Source organism: Bicyclus anynana, chromosome 6, assembly GCF_947172395.1.
Source record: "Bicyclus anynana chromosome 6, ilBicAnyn1.1, whole genome shotgun sequence".
Lineage (NCBI taxonomy): Eukaryota > Metazoa > Arthropoda > Insecta > Lepidoptera > Nymphalidae > Bicyclus > Bicyclus anynana.
Genome location: NC_069088.1, coordinates 13895956 through 13916574, shown reverse-complemented (window position 1 = coordinate 13916574; position 20619 = coordinate 13895956). Strand labels below are relative to the sequence as shown.

The window sequence follows — 20619 nt, the reverse complement described above, 5'->3', positions numbered from 1 at the left end:
TATAATTAGATACATACCCCGTCTGACTTTTTCGAAGTATTACTTTCCACACTGTTTCTCGAAGGCTCTGTCTTCACAACTGGTGCTAATACACTATTATTACTACTGTTATTCTTTGTTTGTGCATTACTTGGCGGCATAACTAGTCTTGGCATTTGATTCACTTGGGGATACACTACAGCTGGCCGTGTGGGTCGAGATATCAAGTTCGTTGTATTGTAGTTGTAAGAACCGGGGGGTTGTGGTGTAGGGGGTGGGTAACCGTAAGGCGGGGCGGCCATTCTAGTTTGTGCGTATGGGATCGTTGGCGCGTACATTGGCGGATTGGTTACTACGTATGTCGGTTGTTGGTGTTGATCTTGGCCCAACATTTGCGGGTAGTAGTAGTTGGGCATTGGTCCCATTGGCGTTGGCATTCCGTACGGTGTTGTTGGATATGGCGCCATTGGCGTGTATGGTGGGTAGCCATAGTTGTATGGTGGGTATGGATAGCCTGGGCGTTGGTTGTACTGGTTGTTCATTGCTTGAGATTGTTCTGGCGTGTTCGACGTTATTTCTTCGGTCTGCTGACCTAATCTGAAATATATTTTTTAATAGATAAGATTGCGTAAATACGATACAATAACATAATGTAGAGAGCTATTATTAAGTGTGTTTGAAAAATCTCTGCAACCATTTCACCGGACTATGTATGGTATATTATTTTATCTTCATCATTAACAACCCATGTTTAGCCCACTGTTGAGCACGAGTCTCCTCTCAGAATGAGAGGGGTTAGAGTAATAATCCACCACGCTGGCACACTGCAGATTGACAGAATTCACACAATGACACAGGTAGTGAATTAAGAAAATTCTCAAGTATGCAGGTTTCCTTACTAAGTTTTTCCTTCACCGTTTGAGACACGTGATATTTGATTTCTTAAAATGCAGATAACTGAAAAGTTGAAGGTACCGGACCGGATTCAAACCTACGCCCTACAAATTAAAGGCAGAGGTCATCTCCACTGGGCTATCCCAGCTAACGCATTTTATCTTAGGGTAGCTCATACATGGAAGGTGTGTGAGAAACTTGACATTTCTTAGTAAAAGTATTTCAATTCTAGAATTACATTTATCTAGGTCAAATTGATGTGCCATCAACTTTTGGTGACAGGTAAAAATTTGTTATTGCAGTGTTAGGTAAAAATAGTTTTTTGACTTCAAAGATTTTGAAAAACCATATCATACTTGCTGATTTGATCTATGTACTCCTTGAGCGAGGCATGGGGATCCTTTGGCGCAGTTTTGCTGGTGGGGCTCGTGAACGATATCAGATCACTGCTGGAGTTTCGAGTCGGACTAGTACCTGTAGACCTAAAATAAAAAAAAATATAGGGTTTTTTAAGCTTTTAGCGCGGCGACCGAATCAAGAAATTCCGTAACGAAAATAAACCCAACACCCAAGCCGTGCATCAAGTTAACACAACATATCGACTCAACTGGACAAGTGGTGTGAAACTAAGAGGCAAAACTTATTAAACCAGAGTTCGATCCCAACTCAACGTAAAGACCTTTTTAATTTTTTTTATTTATTTATTCTTTTGTAAAGAAAAAAAATACTGCATAAATAAAATAAATAAATAATTATTATTTATGCAACAGCTTTACCGCGGCAGTCCCCGAGTGCCAAACGTACTTTTTTTTCAAAATATTTTTATAATTATCTATTTATTATAAAATTATCTACTAAGTACATTCGTTAATTTTTTTTGTTTATAAATTAATAAAACATTAAAACTGAATGATTAAACAACACGAGTATTATTTAAAATTATAATTCTGTAAACATGTACTTAGTTTTTCTTCATTATAATTAAACAATAGCGAATTGAATATCCTTTTTCCTATAAAGGCTAATTAGCAATTATTAAAAAACCTATTTTAAGACCTTGACAGGAAAAAAGGCTCATATAAATGATTACACACATATCAGTTCCAAGAGTTAAATGTAAATTATATTTTGCTATAGAGCACAGACTATCTACAAAGTTATAACACAAAGTAATTATTTATAAATGCGAAAGTAACTCTGTCTGTTACCTATTCATTTATACTATATACTATATATACTATAATATAATGGTAAATGGATTGTTAGAGTTAGACATAGGGTACTTTTTGACCCTCAAATGTGAAATTGGAGTTAAAAAGTTTGTATGGAAAGTCCTTCATTTTACAGTTTTGAAAATTTGTTCATAAATCATAAAAAAAATACAAAATAATATAATGTGATTTAAGAATTTTTAAAATTAAACCTCTAAAGTGGTGAAAATAGGGGTGAAAAGTTTACATTGATTTCCACGCGGACGAAGTCGCGGGCGTCCGCTAGTATCTTAATATAAATCAGTTTTATAGATATGCACTCATAGAAACTCATAGAGCAAATTATTATTTGTCTCACATTGATATCTAATAAACTGACACTGACGAACTTTTTAATATAGTTTTGTGGTTAATCCATTTGGGGGAATCCAAAACTACGACACTTTTTAGCTCGGCGTCGTTTAATCATAGCACTTTACTCTAACTAATTAACAGAAATTGATTGAGTTGACTGTATTTTTTTTTCTATAGACCTGGTAACCACACTAATATTATAAAGGCGAAAATTGTGTGTATGTGTATATGTTTGTTCCTCCTTTGCACTGCGGCAACTGAAGCGATTTGGCTGTAATTTGAAATGGAAATGGATTTTTTTCTGGATTAACACAGGCTACTTTTCATCCCGTAAAAATCCATGGTTCCCGCGAGATTTATGAACTGAATTTCACGCGGACGTAGCCGAGGGCGTCCGCTAGTACACAGTAACTCGCTATAAAACGCATTACAATTATAGTTATAGTTTGGGCAAGTTGTCATTTAGTGATTGGTTGGACATAGACGCAAAATATGTCTCTGTTTACGCAGGCTGTATCGCTTTTATGGCATTGAATATATTGCAATTATATTTAATTATATAACATCCCCAGAAGGCAAATACCAATTTCATCTTTATGTTTCATCGTCATCATTATCAACCCATATTCGGCTCACTGCTGAGCTCGAGTCTACTCTCAGAATGAGAGGGGTTAGGGCTTTATGTTTCATCATCATTATTCATCGTTATCAATCCATATTCGGCTCACTGCTGAGCTCGAGTCTCCTCTCAGAATGAGAGAGGTTAGGCCAATAGTCCACCACGCTGGCACAATGCGGATTGGCAGACTTCACACACGCAGATAATTAAGATTCTCTGGTATGCAGGTTTCGTCACGATGTTTTTCTTTCACCGTTTGAGACGCGTGATATTTCTTAAAATGCACACAATTTAAAAGTTGGAGGTGCTTGCCCCAGACCGGATTCGAACCCACTCAGCAGAGGTCATATTCATTGGGCTATCACAGCTTTATGTTTGCTATGATATATTTGCTTATTTGCTTGTGGTATAAACAATCAATAAATGTCAAATGATTTTACACTGGTAGGCTTTTCTTGTTTCGACTACAAAGAAATAGAAGGTGTTTTCATTTAATTACAAGAGAAACAAAACTGATAACACATATTAATATCCCAACTGCGCAACAGAATACCCTGTCACTCTCTCTACATACTAAATATTATGTAGACAATCCGTCACACAATTGAAAAACAATATAACCCTCCTTCAGCTGTTATGCAAGCTTCAAAACTACAGAAGACCTTTAAGGCGGTCCTCTGCGCTGTTCTCTATTCTATATCTACAAACACCTCCGACCACCATAACAAAATAAATGAGTTGCAAATTCACCTAGAACTCTCCGAGCTAGAAGTCCTTCTGGGCGGTCTCCTGGGCGGGGGCGGTAAAGCCGGCGGCGGTCCGTCGCAATCGTCGCGCCGCCGCACACTGCCGCTGGTATCTTGGCCATTATCTGAAAGATTACGATAATTCGATAAATCTGTCGGCCCAATCGCTATCACAATTTACCAGATATTAAATGCATTGCCAAAATTAAAGTAGTGTAACCCAAACTCAGTAGTTTTGGAGAATAGAAACCAACATAGCGTAGAAAATGTCGAAGTCAGTTTAGTTAATACTTGACTTTACATAATGCTGGGAAGAATAATAAGGAGAGTTGTTGTTCTCATAATAAATCATACATTTTTCACCCAACATCATACTATATAGGTATAATACTAATTGACAACAGGACAACCACAATCTGACGAGAACTCTAACTTCTGGGCTAAAAAATAAACTCGCACACACAATAATTGTAAAGATTATGATCTGAGTAAATGTAAAATGTCACTAAAGCTGGAATTTATTCACTTATCATATTCAAACCTAAATTCCTGGACAACATCTTGACCAGTCTTGAGAAAATATTTGCAAGAAATTCAAGTAATGAAGAAGAAGTTTTACATCAAAAAGCCTTTGTTTATGTAGACTGCAAAGCTATACCTTAACATGGTGGTAACTGGTTTCATATTTTTACAAATTGTATGTTTGTTTTGACCATGTCTATGGAGCAGTTGGTAGTGCTCTCAATGGAGAGGTCCAGGGTTTGATTCCCAGTTTGGTTCAGTTTAGGTTCTCATGCTCTTCCAATTATGCTTCCATCTTATACTGTCAGTTAACATTAGGTGAGATAGCATTCAATTGAATAAAAACATTATATAGCTTAAGATTATCCTTTTTTGATTTAGGTCACTTATCCTCTGAAGGTGTTGATTTTTATTTTGATAAAAATAAAACCAGCTTTTTTATTTAGGTATATAAAGCATTAATATCTATTAAAAAGATTTTATCATAATTTTATTGTTTTTTACAAATGCAGTTATTAGCATGAATTAATCTTCACAGGTAAATTTTGTAAAACAAAAGTTAGTTATTGTCTCAATTTTATTGACACAGTTTGTACAGTAAGTGAGTAATAATTCTCAATTTTATTTCACTGTTTGTAATTTTTCTTTTTCACCATGTATAATATTTGCACACTATTAATTTAGTTGAATGTTGTAAAAAACAATAATTCTTGTAAATAAATGATATTATAATATTCTAATAATAATTTTCATTGTAACACATACTGTAAAAAAATGCTTAGCTAAAACAATTTTTGTTGATTTAGGAGATAAGATAAAATGTCTCACCTCTATAGATAAAACAATGTACTAATTTGTTTATATCACTTATTTGTGTATGTGAAAATATTCATAAACAGAATTGATGACATGATTAGAATATGTTAGGACATATAGGATTTTTCAGATAGCATGGGTATGACAGTTCGTTTCACTTTTGAAAGTTTGCTGAGATTCATTATTATAGTACATATTATGAACGCCATAAGGTAGTGTAGAGCCATGATATAACAGTGGATATGACATCTGCCTCCAATTCCGGAGGGTGTGGGTTTGAATCTGGTCAGGGGCATGGTCGACTATTGGCCTAACCCCTCTCATTCTGAGAGGAGACTCATGCTTAGCAGTGAGCCGAATATAGGTTGAGAACAAAGGCAACTATCACCATACCCATGCAATCTAAAAAACACTGGCTTTTTTATGTTTAGTTATATTTTTTCTGAGTGAAATATAGTTGGATGCAGTCTGTCCAAGAATTATATTTGGAAGGCAATAAAAGAAGTTCAGTGAGGGGATGATGAAGCATTATAATATTAAACATTAATATACAAGTTCGATTTTTCTATTATATTATGCAAACAGCTGCAGTAATATAGAAATTTTAAAAAAAATACAATAATTTAAATCAAATCAATTGAACTGAACAAATCAACCACTATAATCTAAATTCTAGAATCTAGATACTAGATCTACAAAGAAATTGTATAAAAAGCATTTGTTTAAAAAATACTAGTTCTGTAATATGTATGCTTAAAACTGATAATTTGTTTGATATCAATAAGCCCAGTAAGTATTGTCTATGTACAGTATAGTCACATCCTACATCATAATAACTTATCTTGAGTACCATTTTACTCCTTCAAATGTACTTGGATAATAATTCAAATAAACAGTAAAATTTAATCCTCTCAAGGCTAACTAAATTAACAATTATTAATATTAATTATTATGAAAGAAATGTTTAAGCAGTGACCTTAAAGTATAAGAATTAATTTAATGACTGTAATAATTTGTTCTTTTGTGAATAATTGGTTCCATTCTATAAATACACTATTGTATAATTTAAATTCAAGTTTTTAGTGTGTCATATTACATCTCTAGTATTTTAATAGAGATGTTTGAGAAAATTTTAAGATCACAACTATCAAACTTTTATACATTTTTATATTGCTATATAGTGATGTGAACTCTCATTTATTTATTAGTACTTTTTTTTAAATTTTTAACAATTTTTTTTTTAAATAAATATAAAATACAAAACACTATTAAAAATTTATAAAAAAAAAGAATATGCTATATATATTATTGATGAAGCTATTTATGTGTGTTTATAATGGATTCCTACATTACTTTATTACGAGTATTGTGGATGGGATAAGTAGTTAGAAAACTGTGGTCTATATCAAAGCACACATCACAAAGTATCCAAGGCAAATGTTTAACTATTTGATTCCCCACATTTAATAACCTGAGTTGTTGTGCCTGTAATTACACTGGAAACTGTTTATTAGAACACTATAATGAACCTTATCATCTAATATTATAGAGAGGAAAGATTTGATTGTTTATTTGCATTGAATAAGCTCTGAAATTACTGAACCAATTTGAAAAATTCTTTCACTGTTGAGAAGACATACTATCCATGAGGGCTATAATATGTACATAATGTATAGTATATCTCCATATTTCTATGGGACAGAAACCACCAGGTGAAACCAGACGCCGTCTGCTATTCAGAAATAAGCATATCTGTACTATAACTTCCCTAAATAAGATTTGTCACAAAGACTTTTTTTATACTTCACTACTAATACCTATTCTCATGAAGGAATATATCAATGATAGTAAAATAGAATGAATAAATCAATTAAAAAATATATATAAAACATCCAAATCCGAAATAAATATCTTCAGAGTTCTTGTGAATAAAATTCCCACGCAGGGTACTGAACTTAACTTCCTCTCTGTCTGATAACCTTGCTATCAATTGAATGGGCCCAATTGGTCATATTTCAACAACACAATTTCATACACTTTCAATTTAACATGCTGATTTGGACAATTTATGTTTTATGCTTATGTATTGATACAATTTACTCATACACATAATATGTACATATTGTATATCTTACATTATGCTGTTTCCATACATATAAAATACTTCAACTACTTCTGTATGAATAATTTAGACTTCTTTTGTTGTTCACAATTTACATAATAGATAGTATCTGTTTCTTTAAAATTTATTCAGTTGAAATGAGGAGGAGATACTTGAAAAAACAATTACTTTTGTTAAAAAATATGACATGCTTAGTGTGTGTGTGTGTGTGTAGTGTAGTGTGTTGGAACCTATCCACTTTTTTTACTGCTATAACCACTAAACAGGGGATTTTTAAGGAGCAAGGTTTATTGGGATGTATGTTCAAATATGTTTATTTACCTGGTTCCTGTCAAGTGGATAAGAAATATATATACCCTCATCTGTTATTTATTTGGAATAACAAATAAATGATAGAAAAAATTGACATTGACACATTGCATATAGGTTGCCTAGTTAAATTGCAGCCAGACACTCTAACTAGGCAAGCTTCGCACAATCATGCTTAGGACATGTGCGATTACAAATATTGCAGTGGGACTGTAAACTTAGAGTTAAGAGCCCTGTTAGATATCAATCTTTTTTGTTTGTTTCTTTAATATTTAGAACATTTTAAAGGTGTGCTTTAATCTTTAAATTCTTAGAACTTACAATTCGCACATATATTTAAAAGGTACCCAAGTACAGTGTAAACTCCATGAAATGTCACTGGATTTAACAACAAACTCGCTAAAGCGTGATTTTTTATTAGTTTAGCTTGCCTTCCATACTGATACACTCCAAAATTTCTGCTGCTGCATTACATCCACTTTCAATAACCACAATAAAATAATTATTGAGTAATAAAAAGTACCTTTCTTTTGACGCTTTATTATCCTAGCCCATAATAAAGTTGCCTGTCTGCATTATGCAGAAAGATCGTTGTATGAAAATGGTTCTTTTGTTTACAAATTGGGATTGCTGATGTACTGTTATCATACTCTTAATTACTTTCAAACATGGCTAGTAAAAGAAAATCACTGTGTATTGATGAAAACATTCTACTCGTACATTTTTCTTCATTCCATATAACAACTCTCCATAAAGTCATAAAATGTACAGTCCCTTTAGTCTCGTTATATGGAGTTTACACTGTATATGCTATACAATCTACGTAATTTTATTTTATATCCAGGAAAATTGTACTTAATAATTTTCATGTAATTAAGTCTTAAAAAATATTTAATACTGTTGTTGCGAGTAAAAGAGAACCAAGTTTATAGTGAATAAACAAAAGCTATCATAATGAAATGGGATTTTTGTTATGAAGTTAACTCTGTCCAAGAATCCGCTACAGATATAGTACGAAAACCAGAACTTGTCTGAAATGTAGTGAAAAAAGGCCTTGGTGCATCTAAAACGTGCGGGAGTAAACAATATTACGTCAGTTACCTGAACTAGATAGCTGCTTCTGCCTTTTAAACTGCTCCAATGCCAAACTTTCTAAACTCAGAGCCTGAGCCTTTTCCAGGTCCTTTTCGAATTGCAAGTCGTACTCCGACATTATTAATCGGCCGCTTTACAACATCTATAAGATAATTCCACAAATCTCATGAGAATAACAATAACCACTGTTGATTCTTCACATCATCACCACAGCACAAAACTTCGGCATTTGTCAAAGTTCAAACAATTACAAAAGTAATGCAAAGACGTAAACTGTCATTGCGATAAATATTTCTTTATGTATTAAAAGTTTTACGATTATCTTACCAAAGCTAACTTCCTGGCTAAGCTTTAGTTACGTACGTTTTACTACATTACAATAAAAATAATTAATAATTTAGCAATACTTTTTGATACGCATCCGATTCAGCTGTTTGACTTTGATTTAGTACCACAGAGTACAAACATCCACAGAGCACACATCAGCACAGACTCAGACAAAACATTGAATTGATTTGTTTGATTGACACTTGACAAAGACAAGACAAGACAGGACAGAGAGCTTATTATTTTTTTTTTTTTTTCTAATTTATTTTACGGCCTTGGATACAAGTCTTTATAGGCCCACAGAGAGCATAGGTCAGAGAATAACATAGATAATGTAGAAAATATCTATGGTCTGCCTCTTAGTTTGTGGCATGACACTTCGTAATCTCCGACGAATTATAGTTATGTTCTCAAAAGAATTACACATTGAAAAAAATCCAAAATCATATAAATAGGCTTTTAGGGGGATAGAATTTACCTGATGGTAAGAGCAAGGTACATATTTACTCAGGAGGGTAAGAGTGAGCGGACTGTCAGCATTTAGCAAAGACCTTATACTTATAAGTATAAGGTCTTTGGCATTTAGAGACCGACGATGGTCGGAAACAGGAAATGAAGGTACAAAACACCTGTCATTTCATAACTTATTTATTTTAAAATAAGTATTGTTGTTTTATAAAATGTTATTGAAAATATATTAACTATATCTAATCATTCTAAGCTTATTAATTTAATTTATTGCCATTGATATAACAACAAGTTAATTATAATTATTATAAGGTGAGAAATGACTAGCGATGTATACCCTCATTTTTTTTTTTTAATTTGTTTGTTAGTAAACAGCACATAAAATATGGTTTCAAGTTTAATAATTAAGTATGCGTTCACGTGATACTCGTAGTGTTTGTTACCTATACTTAAATCGTATTATTATCATCGTACGCAGATACGTCGTCTTTTGGTCTTTTTAAATAAGTACTTTTCTTGTTTCCTTTCTTTTTAACCCGACGTGTTACACTAGAATTATTGGGCTTGTTTTTTAATAATTTACTAGTCGCAATTGAATTGTTTGTCCGTTTCTCTATTGAAGGAGAGGTGTTTCTTGATTTACTTTTTGGTAACTGCCGTTGTATACGAGTTGTGCCAACTGTATGTGATCCAGCGTCGACAGATGGTGCGAATAAGCTTTTCGTTTTTTTTATTTTCTTTTTCGGTTTTATTATTTTTCTTTCTATCTCTTTGACTGGCGGAGTTGACGAGTTGGTAGCCCCTTTTATCGCCATCTTTAAAGATAAAATTAATTTAAGGTAAAATTAAAGAAATCAGAAGGTACCTACTGGTACTACATTCAGTTATCATGGTAATCAGTAGATGGACGTCCACTAACCACTACTGGACTTAAAGGACCTATTATAAGCAAGGTACATATTTAGTCAGGACTCAGGAGATTATAAGCCATTAAGGCACCTGCTACCTATACCGGCAGCCTTAAAATACATTAAATAAATAAATATACCTACACAATACACATTACTATCTAGCCCCAAAGTAAGCATACAGAGTAGCGTGTGTTATGGGTACTAAAATAGTTGATATTATAATATTCATATACATAGTTGATATTAAAATATAAATACTTAAACAATGTTTATATACACACACTGGAAAAAGCCCATGCTCATTACACAAATATTTTCCAGTTGTGGGAATCGAACTCGCGGACAAACATTACATCGTCTCTTCGAATAATGTCCCATTGTCTCATCGTCCATAGAATACATACTCGTATTAGAATAGTATAAAATTAAAATGTCGGTCTCTTTTCGAAGTATTATCAGCCAGTACTGACCTGCTTGTAGTACAAATCATCTGCTTCCTGTTTATCGCAAAAATCCAACAACTTCGTGCAAACTGTTCGAAGGTTTTTAATTTTCTGTTTTTTCTTCTTAGCTATACACTGATCCACTTCACTTAATCTCAGGGTCCTGAAAATTTTGCTGCTTTGAAGCATGAGTCCGTATCTATAAATGCTAGACTTCATGTATGTAAGTATAAGACTAAACTAGCTGACGCCGGCGACTTTATTCACGGAAGCAGTATAAGTGTATTATCTATGCACGGAAATCTGAGTCCTTAAAGTAGGTACGTCAAATATAGGATAACTGAGTCACGTGGCACTGTACAAGTTCTTCGCTGTGTTATAAAATAAAATAATAATAGAGAGTTTTAACTACCAATAAAACTTACCTATTATTTTTTCATCAATGTCCGGAATCCATCTTGAGAGAAGCACCCGTCTTTCCTTGCCGGAAGTCAGCTAATATCACCTCTCCGATGGTGGCGCCCCCTTGCCGCAACCTAATACCTATGTACAAGTGACCGTAGCGAGCCGAGTGAATGTTCGCCATTATTATACTCATGATGCACCAGGTAGGCCTTACCTGGATTCCGGACATTGATGAAAAAATAATAGGTAAGTTTTATTGGTAGTTAAAACTCTCTATTATTTGTTTCGTATCAATGTCCGGAATCCATCTTGAGTGAAGTGTTTGTTATCACCTGGTGCTCGCAAGGTTGACGCTTTAATGTGAATTATACTGAAAAGTATTTTTGAATAAATGAAAATTCTCAATTTTGAAGAAGAAATATACTCTTAATATGTATATTGACTTTTAAACCAAGGACTTTAAAATTAAGGAATTTGATAGTGGCACTAGGTAAACCAGTTATGTATACCTATATATTTTAGAATTCATAATCAGTGATTTTCTAGAATTCTAGATGTTAGTAATTTTTAAAAGTATGTACTTAAATCTGACTTCCAAATCCGTCCGAATTTCTAGAAATGGATAGAATCTGATGAAATTTGATTTGCTTTACAGATCTTGTAAAAAAAAATTTTATTTAACCTATTATTGTTCAAGATGCATGCGTAACATAGCTCCTAATATTAATAAATTAGTTATGTTTTGCCATTCAGTTACAGCAATACAAAGCAGTTGCCTAAACCATACTTGGATTTTTTACTGATTATACGGAGGATGAAAATCCAACAAAACTCTTCTTCATGATACTCTGCACTTTAAAGTCCAAATATGTTAGCCAACATGACACGCACAGGAACTTGGATATGTACCTATAAATAATCTACTTACCACAACCCATCAGACAGATTGTGCCACATCGAAATGTAATTTAATATCATTAGATTCATCATTCTGGCGATAAATGAATTTTAATTTAAGTGCAATATTTCTTCTCCAATAGTTGATGACTTCGTAGTGAGACCTCACTGTAGCAGCATGGTGGATTCAAGCTCCATATCCCATAAGTAGGCAGGCCCGGCTGATTATGATGACGGTAAATGAGTCCGGTAGAAGCGAATCCTTTGCATGTATGAGGTGCACGTCACTGCTGTTCATTGTACTAGTATCTTGATTGATAAAATTATAACAATCCATGCTCAACAGTGAAAAAGCCCTTGCTAAGCTGGGTGTAGAAATTATTGATTTTGTCAGGATCATGTAAAACTATATAATACGGTGGTAAGTTCAGGATACCAAATTAACTTCTCTTCCGATACTGAAATAGCTTTGGGTATTGATACTAACATGAAGAAGCATTAATATAAGCCCATCTCACCTACTAGTCAAATTAGTATTTTTTTTTTTTTTTATATTAGGTACCGATTTCTGTATTGGCATACTTTTGTCATCCAAGACAGATAGCAAATTATTTGTCCAACATTGTAGAATATAAATTCAATGGTTTGTGGGATACACCATTTCTTTACATCCGTCTCAAATTGACTTTATCATATGATTGTAGCGCCGGCTGGATATTGATAACTGCTGCCCTTGATCAGGTCATCGATCAACATTTCTAGTCACTCAAAATCGGTGAGGCTCAGTAGTTATAATCTTGAATCACTGGGGCATGTGCATCTGTTTGTTTCGTGGTGTGTGTGTGTTCGCCAGATTTAAAATTTTTAAATTTAATAGCTTTTCACTTAAAATGATTGGAATGATTCCGGTGGCCGTGTACGATGAGGTTTGGTGGAAGAGACAACCAGTTGTGCTTCTTTAGTACACATAACGTGTTGTTGTGTATAAGGCTTATTAGTCCTGATCATCTGCTCTCGAAAGGCCATTCAGCATGAGTAGTTCCTACACAAGACGCTTGTTTTGGGCGTGTCTCACACTTGGAATAATATAGCTGTCGCACGTCAAAAAGAAAAATCATTCTGACTAAGTTTGCTGACTCGAGAGGACAACTCTGTATTAAACCCGTCTAGGAAATATTGAGCTATTATATAAATATTTTATTTGTCTAATTTTGTTAGGACCTGATGTGACTGTTAGATAATTCTGTTCTGTTTATATAAGCAATCCACGTATCGGTTATAGATCTGAAGAAGCATCTAAGCACTTTGCAATCGACAATGCTGATAGAATATCGCAGTACAATTTCTTGTGGTGTGCGTACCATGCGAGTCATTCGTCCAAGACATCGTGAATTTCATGTCATTGAATTGCGTTTTCAATCCACATCTAAAAGCCAATATGAGTGTGTGTTGGCATGGCCAATAGGTGTTTTGCCGGATCTATTTTGCCAAGTGTTCTATAGGTATTCTTGACCTATCAATCTATATCTGGGCACAACGGTATAGGAATAGTCGCCCTGCTACACCTATGTTGACTTATCGGCAGCAGTCGGTTGTAGTATTGCATTGTCCAACTGTGTAGCCTGCTTATCCGTCCTAGGCAGTGCAACAGGCGTGTTGTAAACGTAACCTGTTGACTTAGCTGCTCGAAGGACTGTGGCCCAACACACACAGGTCGCAAAGGTCAGCCTCTCTTTAAGAGATTGATATTTGTCAGAGAGACCACCTGCGACTAAGAAGCTGTTGCTGAAGCGCTGTTGCGTAGCGTTAAGCACTTCGACTCCGACAAGGGGACTTTGCGTTGCGTCTTGCGTCCCAGTTTGCCAAGAAACTCGAGGCAAAGTATCGGAGTCAGCACAGACTTCTTGGAGTTGTTTATCCATCCTAATGTTACTAATGTATAAGGACTGTAAAGTCCTTATTGTGAAAGGGTCAGTCCAGTCCATATGAGATTAGCATTGCTTTACCTCTTACGTTTAAGAAGATGTCGCTCAAGTGTTTTGCATAGCGTTAAGCACATACGACTCCTACAAAGACTTTACGTTGCTTGTATCCAAGTTATGCCGACAATCCCGAGGTATTGTGTCAGTACCAGGACCGACTTACAGTCTGAAGGGTGTAATCTAGAAAAGGTACACTTGTTCCTCGATTTCTTGGAATCGTGCAACCCAATTCGTTGTTATTGCAAAGGTTTTTATGTGCTTATAGACCGAATGTCAATTAGGCCAGCTGAAGTAGCTGCTGTTTGTCTAAACTTCAGTGCTAATCGAGTCCTAGAAATATGCGGTGCAAAATTGGTTGCATAGGCGAAAGCGGTTTTTCTCTTTCCATCAGTTGCGTTCAGTTAAGTTAAGTCAAGATTTAGGATTTCTAGAAATGGATAGAATCTGATGAAATTTGATTTGCTTTACAGATCTTGTAAAAAAAAATTTTATTTAACCTATTATTGTTCAAGATGCATGCGTAACATAGCTCCTAATATTAATAAATTAGTTATGTTTTGCCATTCAGTTACAGCAATACAAAGCAGTTGCCTAAACCATACTTGGATTTTTTACTGATTATACGGAGGATGAAAATCCAACAAAACTCTTCTTCATGATACTCTGCACTTTAAAGTCCAAATATGTTAGCCAACATGACACGCACAGGAACTTGGATATGTACCTATAAATAATCTACTTACCACAACCCATCAGACAGATTGTGCCACATCGAAATGTAATTTAATATCATTAGATTCATCATTCTGGCGATAAATGAATTTTAATTTAAGTGCAATATTTCTTCTCCAATAGTTGATGACTTCGTAGTGAGACCTCACTGTAGCAGCATGGTGGATTCAAGCTCCATATCCCATAAGTAGGCAGGCCCGGCTGATTATGATGACGGTAAATGAGTCCGGTAGAAGCGAATCCTTTGCATGTATGAGGTGCACGTCACTGCTGTTCATTGTACTAGTATCTTGATTGATAAAATTATAACAATCCATGCTCAACAGTGAAAAAGCCCTTGCTAAGCTGGGTGTAGAAATTATTGATTTTGTCAGGATCATGTAAAACTATATAATACGGTGGTAAGTTCAGGATACCAAATTAACTTCTCTTCCGATACTGAAATAGCTTTGGGTATTGATACCAACATGAAGAAGCATTAATATAAGCCCATCTCACCTACTAGTCAAATTAGTATTTTTTTTTTTTTTTATATTAGGTACCGATTTCTGTATTGGCATACTTTTGTCATCCAAGACAGATAGCAAATTATTTGTCCAACATTGTAGAATATAAATTCAATGGTTTGTGGGATACACCATTTCTTTACATCCGTCTCAAATTGACTTTATCATATGATTGTAGCGCCGGCTGGATATTGATAACTGCTGCCCTTGATCAGGTCATCGATCAACATTTCTAGTCACTCAAAATCGGTGAGGCTCAGTAGTTATAATCTTGAATCACTGGGGCATGTGCATCTGTTTGTTTCGTGGTGTGTGTGTGTTCGCCAGATTTAAAATTTTTAAATTTAATAGCTTTTCACTTAAAATGATTGGAATGATTCCGGTGGCCGTGTACGATGAGGTTTGGTGGAAGAGACAACCAGTTGTGCTTCTTTAGTACACATAACGTGTTGTTGTGTATAAGGCTTATTAGTCCTGATCATCTGCTCTCGAAAGGCCATTCAGCATGAGTAGTTCCTACACAAGACGCTTGTTTTGGGCGTGTCTCACACTTGGAATAATATAGCTGTCGCACGTCAAAAAGAAAAATCATTCTGACTAAGTTTGCTGACTCGAGAGGACAACTCTGTATTAAACCCGTCTAGGAAATATTGAGCTATTATATAAATATTTTATTTGTCTAATTTTGTTAGGACCTGATGTGACTGTTAGATAATTCTGTTCTGTTTATATAAGCAATCCACGTATCGGTTATAGATCTGAAGAAGCATCTAAGCACTTTGCAATCGACAATGCTGATAGAATATCGCAGTACAATTTCTTGTGGTGTGCGTACCATGCGAGTCATTCGTCCAAGACATCGTGAATTTCATGTCATTGAATTGCGTTTTCAATCCACATCTAAAAGCCAATATGAGTTTGTGTTGGCATGGCCAATAGGTGTTTTGCCGGATCTATTTTGCCAAGTGTTCTATAGGTATTCTTGACCTATCAATCTATATCTGGGCACAACGGTATAGGAATAGTCGCCCTGCTACACCTATGTTGACTTATCGGCAGCAGTCGGTTGTAGTATTGCATTGTCCAACTGTGTAGCCTGCTTATCCGTCCTAGGCAGTGCAACAGGCGTGTTGTAAACGTAACCTGTTGACTTAGCTGCTCGAAGGACTGTGGCCCAACACACACAGGTCGCAAAGGTCAGCCTCTCTTTAAGAGATTGATATTTGTCAGAGAGACCACCTGCGACTAAGAAGCTGTTGCTGAAGCGCTGTTGCGTAGCGTTAAGCACTTCGACTCCGACAAGGGGACTTTGCGTTGCGTCTTGCGTCCCAGTTTGCCAAGAAACTCGAGGCAAAGTATCGGAGTCAGCACAGACTTCTTGGAGTTGTTTATCCATCCTAATGTTACTAATGTATAAGGACTGTAAAGTCCTTATTGTGAAAGGGTCAGTCCAGTCCATATGAGATTAGCATTGCTTTACCTCTTACGTTTAAGAAGATGTCGCTCAAGTGTTTTGCATAGCGTTAAGCACATACGACTCCTACAAAGACTTTACGTTGCTTGTATCCAAGTTATGCCGACAATCCCGAGGTATTGTGTCAGTACCAGGACCGACTTACAGTCTGAAGGGTGTAATCTAGAAAAGGTACACTTGTTCCTCGATTTCTTGGAATCGTGCAACCCAATTCGTTGTTATTGCAAAGGTTTTTATGTGCTTATAGACCGAATGTCAATTAGGCCAGCTGAAGTAGCTGCTGTTTGTCTAAACTTCAGTGCTAATCAAGACCTAGAAATATGCGGTGCAAAATTGGTTGCATAGGCGAAAGCGGTTTTTCTCTTTCCATCATTTGCGTTCAGTTAAGTTAAGTCAAGATTTAGGATTGGTCGGAATGTTTGGTTCAGTCTTGGTACCAAAACCAAAATGGACAAAACTGTATTGCGCCAGTTCTAAAATAAACATTACGTATACCTGTGTAGCAAAAGTTAATAGGTATTGAGTATACATACACAGTGTACGTTTTATTTCTGAAACGCTGCATGAGTAGAAACTAAAACTGAAATAGGTATATGATATGGTCTCAAGATATGAACACCATTTAAAAATGTCTGATGGTCCACATATTTCAATCTCAAATTTTTTTAAACATCCGTCTTAAAATGTAAAAATGTTTTCGTTACGTTAGCTTGAATTATCGGTAAGTATAATAGATGTTGTTCTTAAATGACACGCTGAAGAAACAAGACAGTTTTGCTCTGTTTCTGGAACTAAGTGTATCAAGTGTAAGTTTTTTAGCCCCCTCCCCCTTGTTTTGAAAATCGCTTTGCACTTGGGAGGAATTTTATACAAAACATCATATTTAAAATTTTCATTTCACGTAAAAATAAATTGATAAAATCATTTCATCTACCATTGTTTTGTACTTGTATGTATAGATGACCTTTCGGAGTAATAAGTCTAAAGTCTACTAATATTTGTCACGCTTTCTTGTAAAACAACTATTTGGCAACTTAAGAAGTTTTACAAAGCTGCGAAAGAACATTCCAGTATATTTAAATGCAATTCTTTCATAATTATGTACCTCTAAACGTTTTCTTTCACACTAATTCCGGGTGTGAATGATAAAATGTGGGTACCCACATTTTTCTTTTAAGTGAAGAAAAGTCGTAACAAAGGGCATATAACAATATATATTTTAAGGGCATATCAATACTCGTATTTAAAACGATGTTTGAATAAATTCATGAGGTTTATGACTCGCCTTAGTAAATAGATTCCCATAAAGTTGCAACAATTTCGTACTAATTTGCAGACGTCTTAAGCCAAGATCAATCGTTACTACCGTCGCTTTGTCTGTAATTGTACACGTATTTTTCACTATTTCTATTCATAGGATTTGTTGAAAATGTGACGTGTTGTAATAAAATTTAAACTGTACGTAACTCACGGTTTGCAAAGCCTTTCATGCTCTGCGCTGCGACTTCTCGTAGGATCACTACCGCCGCTGCCGCTGGAACTCGACGATGGAGAACGTGCACGTTTTTATTTCACTTTTAACAAAATCACTTACGTTCTCCATTTTCGGAGAGGTTTATTCACACAGAAAATATAAAATATGCACCTAATATGTAGGTATAAATTGTTTTTTCCGTGATCACAATGGCTGACTTGTGAACGGCGTGAAAAAACGACGCTTAATGGCGAACATTCACTCGGCTCGCTACGGTCACTTGTACATAGGTATTAGGTTGCGGCAAGGGGGCGCCACCATCGGAGAGGTGATATTAGCTGACTTCCGGCAAGGAAAGACGGGTGCTTCTCTCAAGATGGATTCCGGACATTGATACGAAACAAATAATGATAGATTTTTCCAAATCGGTCCGGTAAATTTTGAATTTTTTCGCTACCTACAAACAAAAATACAAATATTTCCTCTTTAGAATATTAGTGTCAAAAAATGTGTGAGCCGTGATAGCCTAGTAGAAGTGAACTGTGTCTTCGATTCCGGAAAGTGTGGGTTCAAATCCGGTCCGGGGCATGCATATTTGTATTTTTGTATGTAGGTAACGAAAAAATTTACTGGACCGATTTGGAAAAATCTATCATTATTAGCACACCCGGAATCGGAGGCAGAGGTTATATCCACTGGGCTATCACGGCTCTCTTTTTAATTAAGTAATTAATGAAAATTCTGACAAATTCATACTTTATAACTTTGGGCTTGGTCATGATATCCTCTGTCTCATCTATATGATTAGAAGTCTCCCAGATATCCTTGAACAGTTGTCTGCGCTCCGCGTAGCTTTCCTTCATCGACATTGGCTGGTCCATTTTATTGTTTAGGACTTTCTTACCCGCATCTTAATTTAGAGAAGTCTAAATTTAAGTAGGAAAACATGGTTGTAGAAGTTGGTTACATTAAACTACTCGTAACATTTTTTACTATTTTATAAAAAAATGGCTGTAAGATTTTTATAAATATTGTGAGTGAATGACAGTTTCGATATTAATTTACTCTTTGAACAGTTTGGTTTTTTTTTTATTGCCAGGTGTCCGGATAATAAAAAGAAAAGAAAAGAGTTTACTACTATACTACTTGTACCGAATCGTAAATCTATAACTACTGAGGTACTTATCACAGGAGGTTACAATCTTAATCTATGGGGAATAAGCTTAGACCAATTAATGGTCTAAGCATAAGTAGATCTTGGTATATATAGTGTTCCATACATAGATAATCCTATACGTCCCATACGTAATTAATGTATAAAACGCAAATGATAAATACACCACTTAATTATCTAAAACAGTTTAAAACGAATTAGAATAGTTTTGAAAAATTCCCTAGGGTGACCAAGTTATATTTTTTTTTCGGATTTTTAAAATTTTTCTATCTTGAATCAGTTTATTGAATGCTGTAGCTGCTGTAGTTAAGATTTTAAAGATCTAATTTTTTTTATACGTTACGGATTAAATTACCAATGAACTAAAATACTATTTTCATCAATAATGTTTTATTTGTTTTGTAGAAGCAGGTTTGAGTGCAATAACTATTTTTCTTTCATTAGGATGACCCGATAAAAAAAATGTCCTGTAAAAAAATGTAGCGTACCTTATCAAGTCTTGTAAATTGGTATAAAACTTGTGTGTAGTTACAAAATTGCTGGTAAAATGAGCTGAATTTTCAATACCAGAAAATTAAAGTGTGCACATTAAAATTTTTTCCTCTATAGTGTTTTACAATATCTGCGAATATCTTGATAATTTTCCACTTATCATCAATTATAGTGTGCCATCTACTTGGTCCGTCAAATCAAATCTATACTAATAATACTCGTATAAAGCTAAAGAGTTTGTTTGTTTACTCGAACGCGCTAGTCTCAGGAATTATTTATCGAGGAAGGCTATAGGTTATACATTATCCTCGTATTCCTACGGGTACTTAAAAAAAATATTTTATTGCCTTAAAGCTGTAAAAAAACCAACGCATAAGTCAACGCTAAAACACAAAACGCGAAAGTACAATCGTTTATTATATTTCTTATCAGATAGCTTGCTTGTATTGCTAGGCGAAGTAATAAAGGATTACTGAAACAATAGATATCTTTGTCTTTTTATGCACGTCCTGCATTTTACATTGTTAATGCAATCAGCGATCAGCAATAAAAATATAACCTTTACCTACACGTTTGTACGGAACCTTCGGTGCGTGAGTCCAACTCGCAATTGGTCGGTTTTTAAATACTTCAAAAGATTTCGAGCTATAAGAATGTTGGAAGCACT

General features: G+C 34.9%; 2 protein-coding genes across 2 annotated transcripts in view; both read right to left on the bottom strand.

Annotated features, from left to right (window-relative positions):
• Positions 1-9150, bottom strand: part of LOC112053616 (phosphatidylinositol 4-phosphate 3-kinase C2 domain-containing subunit alpha) — a 41878-nt gene extending 32728 nt beyond the window's left edge. Inside the window, exons 1-5 of the mRNA XM_052882063.1 lie at positions 8995-9150; positions 8674-8809; positions 3808-3928; positions 1230-1355; positions 18-576 (exon numbers count right to left, since the gene is read on the bottom strand). Coding sequence (XP_052738023.1) covers positions 18-576; positions 1230-1355; positions 3808-3928; positions 8674-8785 — 918 coding nt within the window. The 5' untranslated portion in view covers positions 8786-8809; positions 8995-9150. The remainder of the gene's footprint in view (positions 1-17; positions 577-1229; positions 1356-3807; positions 3929-8673; positions 8810-8994) is intronic.
• A 405-nt stretch (positions 9151-9555) lies between these two features.
• LOC112053621 (uncharacterized) lies at positions 9556-19304 on the bottom strand. Its single transcript, XM_052882061.1, has 3 exons — positions 19043-19304; positions 10844-10979; positions 9556-10277 (listed from the first exon to the last, which is right to left on the bottom strand). Exons 1-3 carry the CDS (start codon positions 19165-19167, stop codon positions 9912-9914), a joined length of 627 nt encoding a protein of 208 aa, XP_052738021.1. The 5' UTR covers positions 19168-19304; the 3' UTR covers positions 9556-9911.
• Between the last annotated feature and the right edge of the window lie 1315 nt (positions 19305-20619).

Bases quoted from the DNA above. Each gene is read 5' to 3' on its own strand.
- LOC112053621 (XM_052882061.1), bottom strand. From the start codon at position 19,167: ATGGACCAGCCAATGTCGATGAAGGAAAGCTACGCGGAGCGCAGACAA. The intron at 10,980-19,042 runs GTATGAATTTGT...CAAAATTTTCAG, and splicing joins ACCAAGCCCAAAGTTATAAA to GACCCTGAGATTAAGTGAAG. The intron at 10,278-10,843 runs GTCAGTACTGGC...TTATCTTTAAAG, and splicing joins ATGATTTGTACTACAAGCAG to ATGGCGATAAAAGGGGCTAC.